Source organism: Calypte anna, chromosome 2, assembly GCF_003957555.1.
Source record: "Calypte anna isolate BGI_N300 chromosome 2, bCalAnn1_v1.p, whole genome shotgun sequence".
In the NCBI taxonomy this organism is placed as follows: domain Eukaryota; kingdom Metazoa; phylum Chordata; class Aves; order Apodiformes; family Trochilidae; genus Calypte; species Calypte anna.
Window position 1 is genome coordinate 60,122,638 of NC_044245.1, and position 14,221 is coordinate 60,136,858.

General features: G+C 38.9%; 1 protein-coding gene across 1 annotated transcript in view; it reads left to right on the forward strand.

Annotated features, from left to right (window-relative positions):
* ICE1 (interactor of little elongation complex ELL subunit 1) overlaps positions 1 to 10,853 on the forward strand; it is a 30,557-nt gene extending 19,704 nt beyond the window's left edge. The window contains exons 15-20 of the mRNA XM_030445728.1: positions 1,931 to 2,099; positions 4,298 to 4,458; positions 6,570 to 6,760; positions 8,148 to 8,254; positions 9,044 to 9,142; positions 9,888 to 10,853. Coding sequence (XP_030301588.1) covers positions 1,931 to 2,099; positions 4,298 to 4,458; positions 6,570 to 6,760; positions 8,148 to 8,254; positions 9,044 to 9,142; positions 9,888 to 10,069 — 909 coding nt within the window. The 3' untranslated portion in view covers positions 10,070 to 10,853. The remainder of the gene's footprint in view (positions 1 to 1,930; positions 2,100 to 4,297; positions 4,459 to 6,569; positions 6,761 to 8,147; positions 8,255 to 9,043; positions 9,143 to 9,887) is intronic.
* Positions 10,854 to 14,221: the final 3,368 nt, after the last annotated feature.

Below are 14,221 nucleotides of genomic sequence, written 5' to 3' on the forward strand. Positions count from 1 at the left end.
CAAAATACATACATCAGACACTCAGTATATCCAGTTGGGGACTGCTGTGCTCCCCAACTGTTGCATGCAATGACAGACTTAGAAGCACTCATAAATCCCTCCAGTAGTGGTCCAGACCTTACCCACATCTGATTCTTGGCCTCCCAGTCTTTCAAGTAGCTGGCTTGGACTTTCTGGTTTCTCATGAAACCATCACTCAGGCTTCCTGGTGTCTGCAGGTACCCAGTCTACACCTGTGGCCTCTCCAGAACTTGGCTCCTAAGCTCCTCATTCTACTCCCCACTTCTAGCCCTCCTACATGCTGTACTAGGTCTTGCACATTCCCAATATTCTCCTTCCTTGGATCTCGTATGGAGTCCCATGTTGCTGTAGATAGTAATAACTCATTCTCACTCCCTGCAGCGTGGAAGATGATCTAGGGATGGACTGTGCTGTTGACTCATAAGTCTCACACATGAACACTGAGATATTTGTCCTCCTGTGCTCTGGGAGCAGCCAAGTCAGGGTGCTTCATTTGCTCTGATAAGGTTATTTGTATTCCTTTAATTGTCATTATTCCTGTCTTTGTTTAAGGATGATTAAAAACTGTCACAAAACTAAGCAATTTATATATAAAGAGCAGTCCTATTCTTCATCCGTTTAAGGCATGTTTACCATGGAATTGGAGAATGGTTCAAGTTAGAAGAGATGTCTCAAAATCATCTAGTCCAGCCCCCCTGCAGGATTACCTAGAGCAGATCAGACACTATTGTCACAGTTCAGAAAGAGTCCAGCTGTCAGCACAACCCCCCCCAGATAAAATATAGCAATATCTGTGTCGCCCCTAAAGCATGTCCTGAAGTGCCTCATCTACACAGGTTTTTTAATACTTCCAGGGGTAGTGATTCCACTGCCTCCCTGAGCAACCCATTCCACCACCTAACTACTCTCTCAGTAAAGCAATTATTCTTCATATCTAGTCTAAGCTTCCCCTGGTACAACTTCAGGCCATTTTTTCTAGTACTATAATTGTTCACGTGAGAGAGCAGGAATGGGTCCAGACAGGTTTTGAATGTCTCCAGAGACAGAGACTTCACAAGCTCTCTGGATAGCCTTGGGCCAGTGCTCTCTTACCCTCTTAGTAAAGAAGTTTTCCCTTGCACTTAATGTGTTACAGTTTGCCACCATTGTCTCTTGTCCTGTCACTGGACACCACTCAGAAGAATCTGTTCCCATCCTCTTGACACCTGTTCTTTAGATATTTATAAGTTTTGATGAGATGTCTCCTCCGGGCTAAACATACTGCTCTCTCTCAGCCTTTCCTGGTATGTAGGTGCTCCAGTTCCCTAATCATCTTAGTGGCTCCATGCTGGACTCTCTCCAGTAGCTCCTTGTCATTCGTGAACTGGGGAGCCCAGAACTGGATGCATTATTCCAGATGACCTCACTAGGGCAGAGTAGAGGGGGAGGATAATCTCCTTCAGCCTACTGGCCACGCTCTTTTTAATGCACCCCAGGATGCCATTGGCCTTCTTGGCCACAAGGGCACCTTGTTGGCTCATAGGCAGCCTGTTGATCACCAGACTCTCAGGTCCTTTTTCCCAGAGATACATTTCAGCAACCAGCTGGACTCTGCTCCATGTACCGAAACTGAGCAATGTCCTTCAGCCACTTCCCAATCCACTTCACAGTCCAATCACCCAATCTACACTTCTGAAATTTGTCTGTGAGAATCCTGTGAAAAACAGCATCCCCATAACATGAGGGCAGGAGGTTGTACCTTGCTCTTTTTTCTTTTCCTGGTTGCTTCTGATTTACTTTTCTGCATTTTGACATGTAAGCAAACACTGTTCTTGCAAATAAGAGTTTTTCTTACTTGTCATGCTACTGTAATGCTATCAAATATTCTGAAGTGTACAATAGTCTTAACAATGTTCTTTGTGCCTTACAGCATTTAGCAGAGTCCTTGCTGCGTGCTATTCTCAATAAGCTCAAGACTCAGAAGAATGCCACACATCACAATTTCAATCAGGCTTTATGTCGAGTCTACACAGGAATTTGTCGACAGTTGGGAGATTTGGAAAGAGCTCGTCTTTTCTGCTATAGCCTACTCAAAGAAGGTAGAGTTTTTGCTTATTAGTATTTTCTTATTTTAACTGAGTAAGCACTGATTCATGAGGTTTAATTCAAATACATGTATTGCCTTAAAATAGTGTCAGGAGTGAGACAATACCTGGATCAAAACCAGTGCATTTGTACAACATGTTGTCCTTAAAGTTTTACTGATTCCCATTATCAAAAGTCTCACTTGGTTGAGAGGTTTTTTCATTTTGGTTCCTTCCTCTCCCACCTTTTTGATCCTAGTAACAAAGGTAATACATATACCATCACTGTACGAAATGAAGTGTCTTAGTTCTGTGAGGACTTCACTTAGTCTGAAAATAAAAAGCTGTCCAGAATTCAAAACAGACTGCTATCTGTGTGTCGTTACCTGTGTGTCAAATTAAAATTTAGGAGCACTGAGAAGCAGAATCCTTTTAATTGTTTCAGTTAGTGGTTATCTTCCATATAACATCCGTCTCTTTTTTATATCTTATTAAGAATTGTGATTTTGTTTTATTCTTAATTATCTTTTTGTTGTTGGGGTTGAGTATTTTGTTTGCGTTTTTTTTTTGCATGAGTTCTTTTTGGGATTCCTGTTCTCTTACTTGATTTTGTGCCCTTCATCCAGTCCATCATAAGTCCTTTCACTTTTTTCATGCTAATAGTTTTTAATACTGCACCATCTCAGAAACTATTACTTGTCAGATATCTTTTTTTACTCTACATTAACAAACCTTTTGTTTTGCAGTGCCTTGGTCCTGTCTCTTCTTTTAAGCTCTTGCAAATATTAAACATTCTTTTTTTTCCCCTTTCTTTTTCTCAGTAAGATGCAAACCAGTACCTAAATTCAGACTTTTGTTAACAGTGTTCTATATTTTGAATTACATGAATTCCTGTTGTGGTTGTTTTGTGGCTTTTTTAAAAAAATCTTAATTGTGAACAGGCGTCAGGACATCTGAATTTATTTAACTACAACTCATTCACGTTAGGGTTCTTTCTTTCATTTCGTTTTGCACATTAATTCCCATCAGACTAATGGCAACACAAGTGCCAAATTGCCTATAAACCATCAGTATGACCTCATTGGTCATGCATCATGTGTTCTCTTGTCTGTGCTGTTTCTTTCTATTGTCCTTCTATGTATTTTCCCTCAAATGCCTATAAATTAAATGTTACCTTTCTTTGGCTATTTTTCTTCTTACAGCTTCTTGCTCCCTTCCTTTTTGCTTTTTTCTTTTCTTCTTTTGATGCCTCTTTAACTCTTACTCGTTACTGATAGATAGTATTTTAAGCTTCCCAGATTTAAGGGCAGGCAATTCAGGCTGCAGCATGTACATAATTCTGGTTTGTCCTGACAAGAAATTTTTATGTGATGAGTAGCTTCAGAGTATACAAGGTCCATCCAGGACACTGGATGGAGCTCTCCAAGTTCTTTATGCTTAGTGAGTGCAATAAAGCTTCTTGATTTGATGTATTTGCGTATGCTCTCTAGTTCTTAAGATCCTTCTTAAAATGTAGAAGTTACACTGAAGTGAAGAGGGGAAGACACATTTGGCTTTTTAGTTTTCATTGGTTTTGTAGCTTTTTATAGTGACAGTACTGTTTCAGGCAAATGTATTGTCGTATTTCATTTCATCCATGAAAGTAGTATTTATTTCTTCCTTATGCCAATGTAAGCAAGATCTTTGTCTAGAAGTAGTCATCATTTGTGACTGTAGTGTATTAGGTAGGTTTCTGGAGTGCATCTTCCAGTTTAATTTCATCCCAGAAGAATCCAGTTTCAGTGGTCCAAGACCACTCTTCTTAGTGAACTGAAATGCAGTAAGAAGCCTGAAGGGGAAGTAACCTGAAGTAGCCTGAAGGGTCCTTTTGCAGTCATTACTCAACAAAGTCCAGTGAGGCCTTTTCGTTGTTGTTGTTGGTTTTTTTTTAGCTTTAAAAAAAAAAAAAAAAAAAAAAAAAAAAAAGTGAAATTACAATGGGAGAAGTGACTTAAGGGGGCATGTTTTGGGTTTTTTTTATTGGGTCTTTTCTTACTTAAACACTAGTGCTAGTATGACTTCCATTTCCTGGGCTGCAGCTGTTGCATGACTTCCATTCCTTGTTTCCTAGTTATCTTGCTGAAGAGTGTACTACCTTTAAAATTTTAGTGTATAGGTATCTTTTATTTTAAATGTTAAAAATTTCCTTTGTTCTCTCTTTTTTTTTCCCTTAGACTTTCCAGACTCAGAAAAATTGATTTTATTTATCAGTAATGTGTGGCCTGACATATTTGTCTTCAAAGGTGCAATTAACAAAGCTATGCAATTAGTTGTCAGGCAGAGTGCAAGCGATGAGCTGCTGGCCTGTTTGAGTGCTTACCTCAACTGGGAACAGGTAATGTCTGTCTTCATTGTCAGTACCAGCTTTTATTTGCATTGATTGCTTTGCTAGCTGAATCAAATCAAACCAACTTAGTTATGATGGAGGGTATCATAGAATCATAGAATTGGCTGGGTTGGAAGGGACCTCAGAGATCATCAAGTCCAACCCTTGAACCACCGCTGCAGTTTACCAGCCCATGGCACTGAGTGCCACATCCAGTCTCTTTTTAAATATCTCCAGGGATGGAGAATCCACTACTTCCCTGGGCAGCCCATTCTAATGTCTGATCACCCTCTCCATAAAGAAATTCTTCCTAATATATAACCTAAACTTCCCCTGGCACAACTTGAGGCCGTGCCCTCTTGTCTTGCTGAAAGTTGTCTGGCAAAAGAGACCAACCCCCCCTAGCTACAACCTCCTTTCAGGGAGTTGTAGAGAGTGATGAGGTCTCCCCTGAGCCTCCTCTTCTCCAGGCTGAACAGCCCCAGCTCCCTCAGCCTCTCCTCATAGGGTCTGTGCTCAAGTCCCTTCACCAGCCTGGTTGCCCTCCTTTGGACCTGCTCCAGGACCTTGATATCCTTCCTAAACTGAGGGGCCCAGAACTGGACACAGTACTCGAGGTGTGGCCTCACCAGGGCTGAGTACAGGGGCAGAATCCCTTCCCTGGACCTGCTGGCCACGCTGTTCCTGATCCAGGCCAGGATGCCATTGGCCTTCTTGGCCACCTGGGCACACTGCTGGCTCATGTTCAGCTTCCTGTCAATCCAGACTCCCAGGTCCCTTTCTGCCTGGCTGCTCTCAGCCACTCTGTGCCCAGCCTGGAGCTCCCCATGGGGTTGTTGTGGCCAAAGTGCAGGACCCGGCCTTTGGCTGTGTTGAACCTCATCCCGTTGGAAGGTATGAAGGTAGCCTGAGAATTGTACCCACTGGAAAAAACATGATGATTTTTAAATTTAATTTTAATCTAGATCTGAAACCAGTTCTGACTTTAATATGGTACCACTGGAATTACAGCCCCTGAAGACATTCTGATTTAGTGCAGGTTTACAGTGGAGTGAGTTATGAGGACACTGATTTGTGTATGTTTCCTTTTCTAATAAATCAGTTGTGATACAGGATTAAGTTGTGGTACTCAGAGTTGTGTTCGACTGCAATTTCTGTTTAGCAAAGAGTTTGTATTCTCCATTCTGTTGGGTTGCAACTTTCAGTATTAGGCCTGTAGAGATGCACGTGTATGTCTGTAAATGTTCTTGGACATATTAATTCTCTGCACTGACCCTACTTTTTTATAAATCTCTATGAAATATGAGTTACTGCAGCTAGGGAGAGGAACCTCAGAATTTCACTGTTAATGATAGCAGATGGCACCATTCCATCTGTAAGATGCTTTTCACTTAGGTGTACATATAGGGACAAATTTGAAGTGGATTGTGGTCAATCTATTGTGATCAGTCTCTTATGCATACAATTCTGAGAACATATTCTTCTTATGAAAGGGAAGGAATACTCATGGGGAATGAGTATTTAGTACTTGGTCAAAGGATGCCATTTTAGTGACTTGCACTACTGCAGAACTTGGCAGTTATATGACCTTTTGTACTGAGAAGATATGCTGAGCTCCCAGTGTTGCCTAGACTTTTTTCTTAACACATCATATATTCAAAGGATGTTTGTTTTAATGCCCTTGCTTGCTCTACTTTCCTAGATACTTTGTTAGCAGAATTCTGTCATGTGACACGTTTTCTGATATTACTACCTGAATTACTGAAAGTAGTTTCTTAGAAATTAGCCCCTAATGAATAATAAACACTCTTCTGACCTTAAAGCTTCATGGAGAGAAAAAAAAAAATCCTCAACTATAGTAGGAAGAATAGAGTGGTTGTAGCATGTGTGGTTTTAGTTGATTTTTATTTCAAACTCTCCTATTAGAAAAAAGAACCAAGAAAAATACTCTGTATTTTAATGATAGTCTTTGTATTCTTTTTGTTCATGTTAAGTTGAATCCAAAGTTGAATTTATGATGTAAGATGCTGTGGACAGTCAGAATAAAATCTAATAAGAGTCTGGTTATGGGTTGGTAACTTCTCATGCATTAAGTTTCTTCTTACCTTCTAAAATTCCAGAGTTCCACTTTAGATGCTGGTAGTATGGTCTCAAACCTGCTTTTAGAAATGCAGTCATGTCCAAAAGTAGAATTTCAACTGAGTGAGCAATATGGAGAAGATCTGAGTCAAGATGCTTGGCAGTACATATTTGCTGTTGATCTCCTCTGCTCTCACCTGAAGTGGGACTGGACACATGACAATGTTATAAGGTATTGTGGCAAACAGTGCTTTCAGATGTGTGCTATGTGTGTGTGTGGGGGGGTTGTGTTATTTCTGGTGTTGTTTGGTGTAGGTTTTTTACAAATTTGAGACATTAGGACTTAGTTTTGACATAATAAAACATTGCATAGATGCTTAGAAATAACGGTGTTTTAACCTGATGAGACCTAGACTGCTGTGTTTGTATGCCTTATTTTAAGATAGAATGAGTCATCAGTGAGGAAATGTAGGATTTTATGGTACTGATCCCATAAATTAACCTGATTTGAACCATTCTAACACAGAATTGCTTCAAAAATAACCATATGTGGACAATTGTGAAAGCTTTGGATGGATTACTTGAAGCAAATGAAGCAAAATGGTTGATTCTCATCCTCCAAACTTAATTGTTGAGTTCTCCTTCCCACCCCATCACTAGAAAATGAGGATGGAACTTCTGATGTGTAAATAGCACCCTTTTGGTGCTGAAAGTGAAATGTAACTACTCTCTAGTGTACTAGCCTGATTTAAGGCTGATTTTAATTCTAAAATAATTATACAACTTAGATTTAATGTCTTAAATTTTTTTGAACCCTATCTGCAGTGCATGCTACCATACTTAACTTGGTTTGAAGTACTTCATTTTGATACCTCCACTGCTCTGATAGGCCTTATTCTGTGTAGAGCTTACATAACCTAGAAACTCCAGAAATATGGTGTTTTAACTATGACTGTAAGTAAATGCATATAACTTAGAATCATCATCAGGTCTTGTATACAAGTTCCATTCTTTCAAATAGTAAAGAAGTTATTTTTAATGAAATACTTTTTAAATTAATACAAATTAGTTTCAGTAAAAAGTATGTCATTTCACCTAAAGCTATATGGAGTTGACTGTATGGAGCTGTGCTGATAATAGGCAGCTAGGTCTATTACATCATTTTAAAGGTTAAAAAAATAAATATCTCATGTCCTTTTAGGTTTAAAAACAAGCATTGGAGCCTACTTGTAACATGCACACTGAATTTTCAGTCCTGTAAGAAGCTTGCATAACACCTCACCATGACATTTGAAAGTAACATGATTTCATACACATCTACAAAGGCAGTGGAGGAAGTTCTTGACTTTAGGTAGAAGTGCACAATGCCGCAGGGAAATTAATGGAAGATGAAGAGGAATGATCCCTCCAGAAAGTTGGCTTTGATTGTTTGGATTTAAAACCTTTACATTACTCAGATTTGTGGATGCTTGGACTATTATAAATTTCCCTAGAAGATGAATTAAAGATCCAAGACCACGGAAATACTTGATAAACAGAAGAACCATTTGCATTCATTATTGTATAGATATTGTGCCACCCCTTCATGCAATATCCAATTTTCAAATTTTTTTTTTCAGCAAAGTGCTTTGGCCTTCTATGGATAAATGGGTAAAGGAGAGAAAGGGGCATACAACTGTTCAGTCCATTTCTGATAGTGTTATAGCATTGACACTCAGGCTAATTGGTAAGTAATCTAAATTCTTGGTTGAACTTCTGTTTTGTATAAATATGTCCTTTGAAAGTGTTAGCCTGCCTGGAAAGCAGATTTTTGTATTTTATATTGTATGTTCTTTACGTATTTTTGCATTTTTTTTTTTAATCTGGATTTTTTTTTTCAAATTCGTTAAAAAGAATTTTCACCTTAAAATGCAAACTTTTACAATCCTATGCAGGTATTTTCTGTTTGTCAGCCTGTGGAAAGCATGTACTCAAGTTTTGAGATACTAGTCTGATTTAATGATAAAAACAGCACATTTAAAAATTAAATCATCTGTAGATATATATGATTTATAGCAAAGTGTTTAAAATAAGGCTTTATATAGAATCCTAGAATGGATAGGACTGGAAGCATATTTTGGAAGCGTGCACATATGTAACATACTTCTTACAGCAGTTTGAAGTTAGATTCATTTATTTGGGATCTAGATGATACTCAAGGTAAACAGAGAAACTTTGGGTTTCGGTAGATATTTTCAGTATGCAAGCTACATAATATTGTTTGTTAAACAGAATTTGCATTCTTTGAGAGTTTTACACTTGCAAATTTTAAGCCTGTGGGAGGTTGAATAAATCTGATGAAAAATGCCTTGGGATCATTAGTCACAAAAAGAATAGGACAACTGTTGTTTCCAAGACAACATGGTAACCAGAATTACTAATTTTTGTAATTGAAATTTCCATTTTCTGTTAAATCTTAAAATTAGGAAGTTGACTGTCTGAATGTCAGATACATAGTAAACCTTTTTTCTTTCAGGTCGATTGGGCCAAATAGGTTTGAAGGAAGGATATCTTGCTGCAGTGAAGAATATTAGTTCTGTAATTGGACTGTTTGTACAGCATGCAGAAGAAGAAGGTAATGTTTATTTAAAGGAGCTTTATTGTAGCATCTGCAATATGAAGTTTTGCATATTAATGTAGTCAAAACACACACAAATTAAAACACATGAGGCACTTGTACTACCTTCTGTTTGAGACCAAGAACAGCTCTGAGACCTTGGAATTACGCTGCTTCGTGTAAAAGCGTATCGGCTGTCTCAAAGAACTTAAAAGGTCATCTTGAGCAGTAATAGATATTTCTTATGTAAGCAGCTCATGCTGAAGCTTCCTCCCAGCAAGATTATTGCATTGGGATAGGGCTGCAAGTCAGTCCAAATTTCTGACTGAGGCAAAGCAAGGCAACTAGGGCAGCAGAGTATTGCTAAGTTGTTCTGGGTGTTAAGTACATTTTGCAATGAAGCATTGGTTGATGTTAGGGAGCTGTTTTGAAGCACTCGTGTAGCTTCTCTTCTTTGCAATCTCAAGTTTTTCCAAGTACATGGAAGTCTGATGACCCTTAACTACAGCAAAGTCATTAGATGTTCGAATCCTTTATGCCCTTTGAATACTGAAGACCTGCTGAATTCAGCAAACTGGGAGGTGCTGATATAAAATGAGGTATTATGGAATTTGTGTACAGGTTGTCATCTTACTACTTTCTGGCATCGCAACTGTTGATCTGTTCTAGTTCTTGAACTAACAATTTCTTTAGAGTCAGGCTTCCCAAAACCATCATTTCATGTCAAAATTTCTGTAAGCTGACTTGTTTTAATTTTTTGCAGGTGTTCCCTGGGGTGTGCAGCTGGCAGCCGTATATTCACTGTGCGACTTGGGTCCCAGCAATCCGGAAGGTGTTGTTGATGCCATCCATGCTTGGAAAGCAACAGTTCATCACAACATCCCTCTTGCTGTCACAAGTGGCATAGCTGAAATCTCTTCTCTGTGTAAAATGGAGCTAAACTAAAATTTAGGGAGGTGGACTGATAAAAACAAGAAGTGCCTTACTTTTCACTTACTCTAAGCAGTAGTTGGTTTCTGTTAAAAAGCAATATAAAATGGTGCCCTTTTTTTTGCCTTTTCTTTTTTTTTTTTTCTTTCCTTTTTTTTTTTTCTGCCTTTTTTTTTTTTACCAGAATGTCTGATCACATAAAGCACGTTCAAGTATTTTAATCGGCTTTTCTGTTTGAGGGAAGAGTTTAAAAAAAAAACCAATTTTTTGTAATAACTGGTCAGTGGCCTGAAAACCAGTATGTCTTTGAGTCTCGAGATATTTCTGGTTTGATGCCAATAACAATGAGTAATAGTTTCCATTATTTTACTTCTGTCAATTTGGAGCATGGCCTAGTTGACACAACAGGTTGAGCCTGACTGAAAATCTGACTCTATGACTTCGTACTATATTTATAAAGTAATTGTTCAGAAAGCAGAACATTGCCCAGATTCTGCTTTACTTTGCATGAGTAGTCTTATAAGCTTAATTTTAAAAACTTGTGAAATAAAATACTTGTGTTAGACAGGTAGGAAGTGACTTTTTGTGTAACAGTCATGTATGGAGTAACAGAGACATTAAAACTCTGAACTTGTATATATGATATATTCTGATAATGTGTCTCACATTTGATATTGTTCCACTTGGGGAATTTTGTGTATGTAAATAGAAAGTTGGTTCAAAAAAAGTTTTAAGTTTCTAATGATATCTTCATTACATTGTGTTTTTATCTCTTTCATAATAAAAGAAGTAAACACCATTGTGCTCTTGTTGGTCTTTTTAAATACCATAGAATGAACTGTTGTTTCTAGCTTATCTAAATACTACTTGTGGGGGCAAGAGGACCTATGAGGTTATTTCACTAAATAAACTGCCCATAACACTGCAGTTCTGGCAACTGGAAAGAGGGCATATTGCATCTCCAGCATTTTCAAATATGCACTGAGGACTGGAGAGGTAGATTTAAAAATCTCTTGCAAACTTCTACTTACACTCCCTGATTATAACCATAGGAAGGGGTGAGCTTTGCTAATTGCAGATTCTTACTGCAGTGTGACCTAGACTCTACCAGAGATTTGATGTGTCAGTCTTTTTTCCATTTTCTTTTGATCATAAATAGGTCAAAAGGCTTTTGCTCTGCTGAAGCCATCTGTGAACTTGGATAATTAAACCTTTAAAAGGGGACTGGATGACATAACACACCTGATTCTTTCTCCTATGCATTGTGTCCTCACAGGCCCGTCTTTGCTATTAGGCTTCTCTTCAGTCAGTGCAGTGTCTTCCCATTGCAGCAAGCACTTTACAGTTTATGTTTCCTGTAAAATTTTGGCACCTAAGGACCAAGTTGTATTTCTTAGTCCTCTTAACAGCTTCTGAGTTACTTCATGAATTGCAAGAGATTTGCATGGGTCCACTTCTCAAGCCTGTCGGGGTTCCTCAGGAGGGTCTCACTTCCCTCCAGCAGTCGACCACAGCACACAGTTTGTTGTCACCAAATTGCTGAGGGTGCACCCAATCCAGCTGTCCATGTCACTGACAAAGATATTAAACAGCACCAGTCACAGCCCTGACGCCTTAGGAACACTACTTGTCACTGCTCTTCATTTGGACATTATCACTACTCTTTGTGACCATCTGGCCAGTTCCTTATTCAGCAAGTGGCCCACCCACCAAATCCATATCTTTCCAATCTATAGACCAAGATGTCATGCAGGACACTTTGCACAAGCCCTTTTTAATTAGGTATGTACAGTATTTATGTTCTACCACAGTGCTTAAGGATGAAACAGCTATTTCTAAATGCATCGCAAATATGGATAATACAATTCAGCAGATTAATTTCTTAGAAGCTCTAGCCAAGGAAGTTCCATTTCAAATACAATGAAGATCTACAGCATAACTAAGAAGGCAAATCTAAAAAAAAAACAACAAAACAACAAAGGCTTTGCAGTATTAATAACTTCTGTCCCTTTGACTTGTAATAGAGTTGGAAACACATCTAATTCTATTCTCCTTTTGTGAAGCCATTTGTACTTTAGTACATCTGCTTTAAAAATATTTCTAAGCTTGATGGCTAGATAGGGTTAGGCAAACAGCCGACATATTCTTCCTTCCTTAAGTATTCCACAGAGGAAATGCTCACTGTCCCAGAAGTGCTCTGTTGACATCCATCTGGTGGACCAGAGGGGGTAGCTGGCACTGGCATTGTAGGAGGTGGGCAGGCAAGCCTAAACCAATACTGTTTCACAAGTATTTGGAACACATTTCTATTAAAAATTAATTAATCTGAAAAGATAGGGGAAAAAACACAAGTACTCGTAGTAGTGTAGGAAAGTCTAGGCCATTTCATTCTATCTCAGTGTGCCCTGTTCAGAAGTTGCCCTGATATCAAGCAACAGCTTTGAGCACTGGTGTATTCTGAGCTGGGTTCTGAAAATAAAGAGTAGCAGGTTTTGTAGAATGTTTATTAAAAACCAGTAGTATTTGCAGAGAACTTGGAAATTATTTCCAAAATTATATGTCTTCTTTAACATAACAAACACCAGCAAAGGTCACGGAGTTGCTTTCACTGGCTCTGTGGTGGGGGATGATATATGAAATCTTGGAATATGCCACTAGCAGAAATTATAGTGGAGCATAGAATAGAAATAATTGCCAGGCAAAGAAAGGAACAGTTAGTTTGGAAGACCTCAACTTGGCTTAAATTGGAACTTGAATCTGGAAAGAAATCAAGTTGGGAAATGGGACAATGCAGGAAGGTGTTGTAGATGATTTAGTAGATGATTTACTGGTTCTCTATCAAGATGAAGACTAAAATCAGTGCTGCTGTAGTTCTTCCTAGATATTCTTGCAATCTGGGCAACTAAAACTTCAATGTGATGACCATTTAGTTCCTCCTTATTCACCCCTAACTTATTAAGAATTTGCAGATCATCCCCTATGAATAATTTTTTCCCCCTCTGCAGTTGCTACTTTCCCATTTTATCTCCCCTTCTCCTGCTACACCTATCAGAGGATCCCTCATTTTTCAGTGTAGCCATACCCTCATCCAGGAATTTACCAATTAAAGTTAACAGTGGAGTGATAAAGAATTGATTCTGCCAAACTCTGCTTCACTGAGGTGGTTTCTCAAGGAAAAGATGCATCTGATTTCTACAAAGTGCAGGGCCTGGGAGCAACACTATCAAAGAATAACCTCTCCAAAAACTATTGCTCTGACAGTATGCAGACCCAATGTTGTTTGTTCTTTGACATTTTTAATAATTGACTGTATTGAAAGATTTTATCAATGCACTGTGAGTAGTATCTCAAGTGTATTTCAAAATCAAATGAAAGAAAGGCAACTTAGTATTAAAAGCACACCAGAAAATCCTGAAGAACCTAAGAGCACCTGAATAGAAAACAGTTCTTGCAAATGCTGACATTTTCAAGGACTAAATACACCATAGACAGAAAAGAAATCTCCAAGGTCACTGGCAAGCCACACACACAGAAAGATAAAGCAAGGTTATCCCTCAGTGCTTCCTTGAACTGCATACCATGCACCAAGCTGAAACAGCCTTCAGCATGAGGTGCCCAGTCTGAAAAAAGACATTTCTTAGAACATTTTCAGCTGCTCAGTCCTTTCTGAATTCATGGAATAATTTGGGTTGGAAGGTACCTATAAAGGTCATCTAGTCCAACCCCCCTGCAGTAAGCAGGGACACCTTCATCTAGTTCAGGTTGCTCAGAGCATCAAACCTCACCTTTATTATCTCCAGGCATGAGGCCTCAACGACCTGCCTGGGCAACCTGTTCTATTTTTCCACCAGTCATGGTGAAGAATTTTTTCCTAACATCCAATCTACTTTTCTCTAATTTAAAACCATTGCCCCTTGTCCTGTTAGTACTACAAGCCTTATAAATAGTCCACCTCCAGCCTTCATGTAGCCCCCTTCAAGTACTGGAAGGGCACTACTAGGTCTCCTCAGAGCCTTCTTTTCTCCAGTATGACCAACCCCAGCTTCCTCAGCCTGCCTTTGCAGCAGAGGTATTCCAGCTCCCTGATAATTTCCGTAGCCCTCCTCTGGACCCACTCCATCAGATCCGTGTCCTTCCTGTACTGAGGGGTCAAGAGCCATATACAAT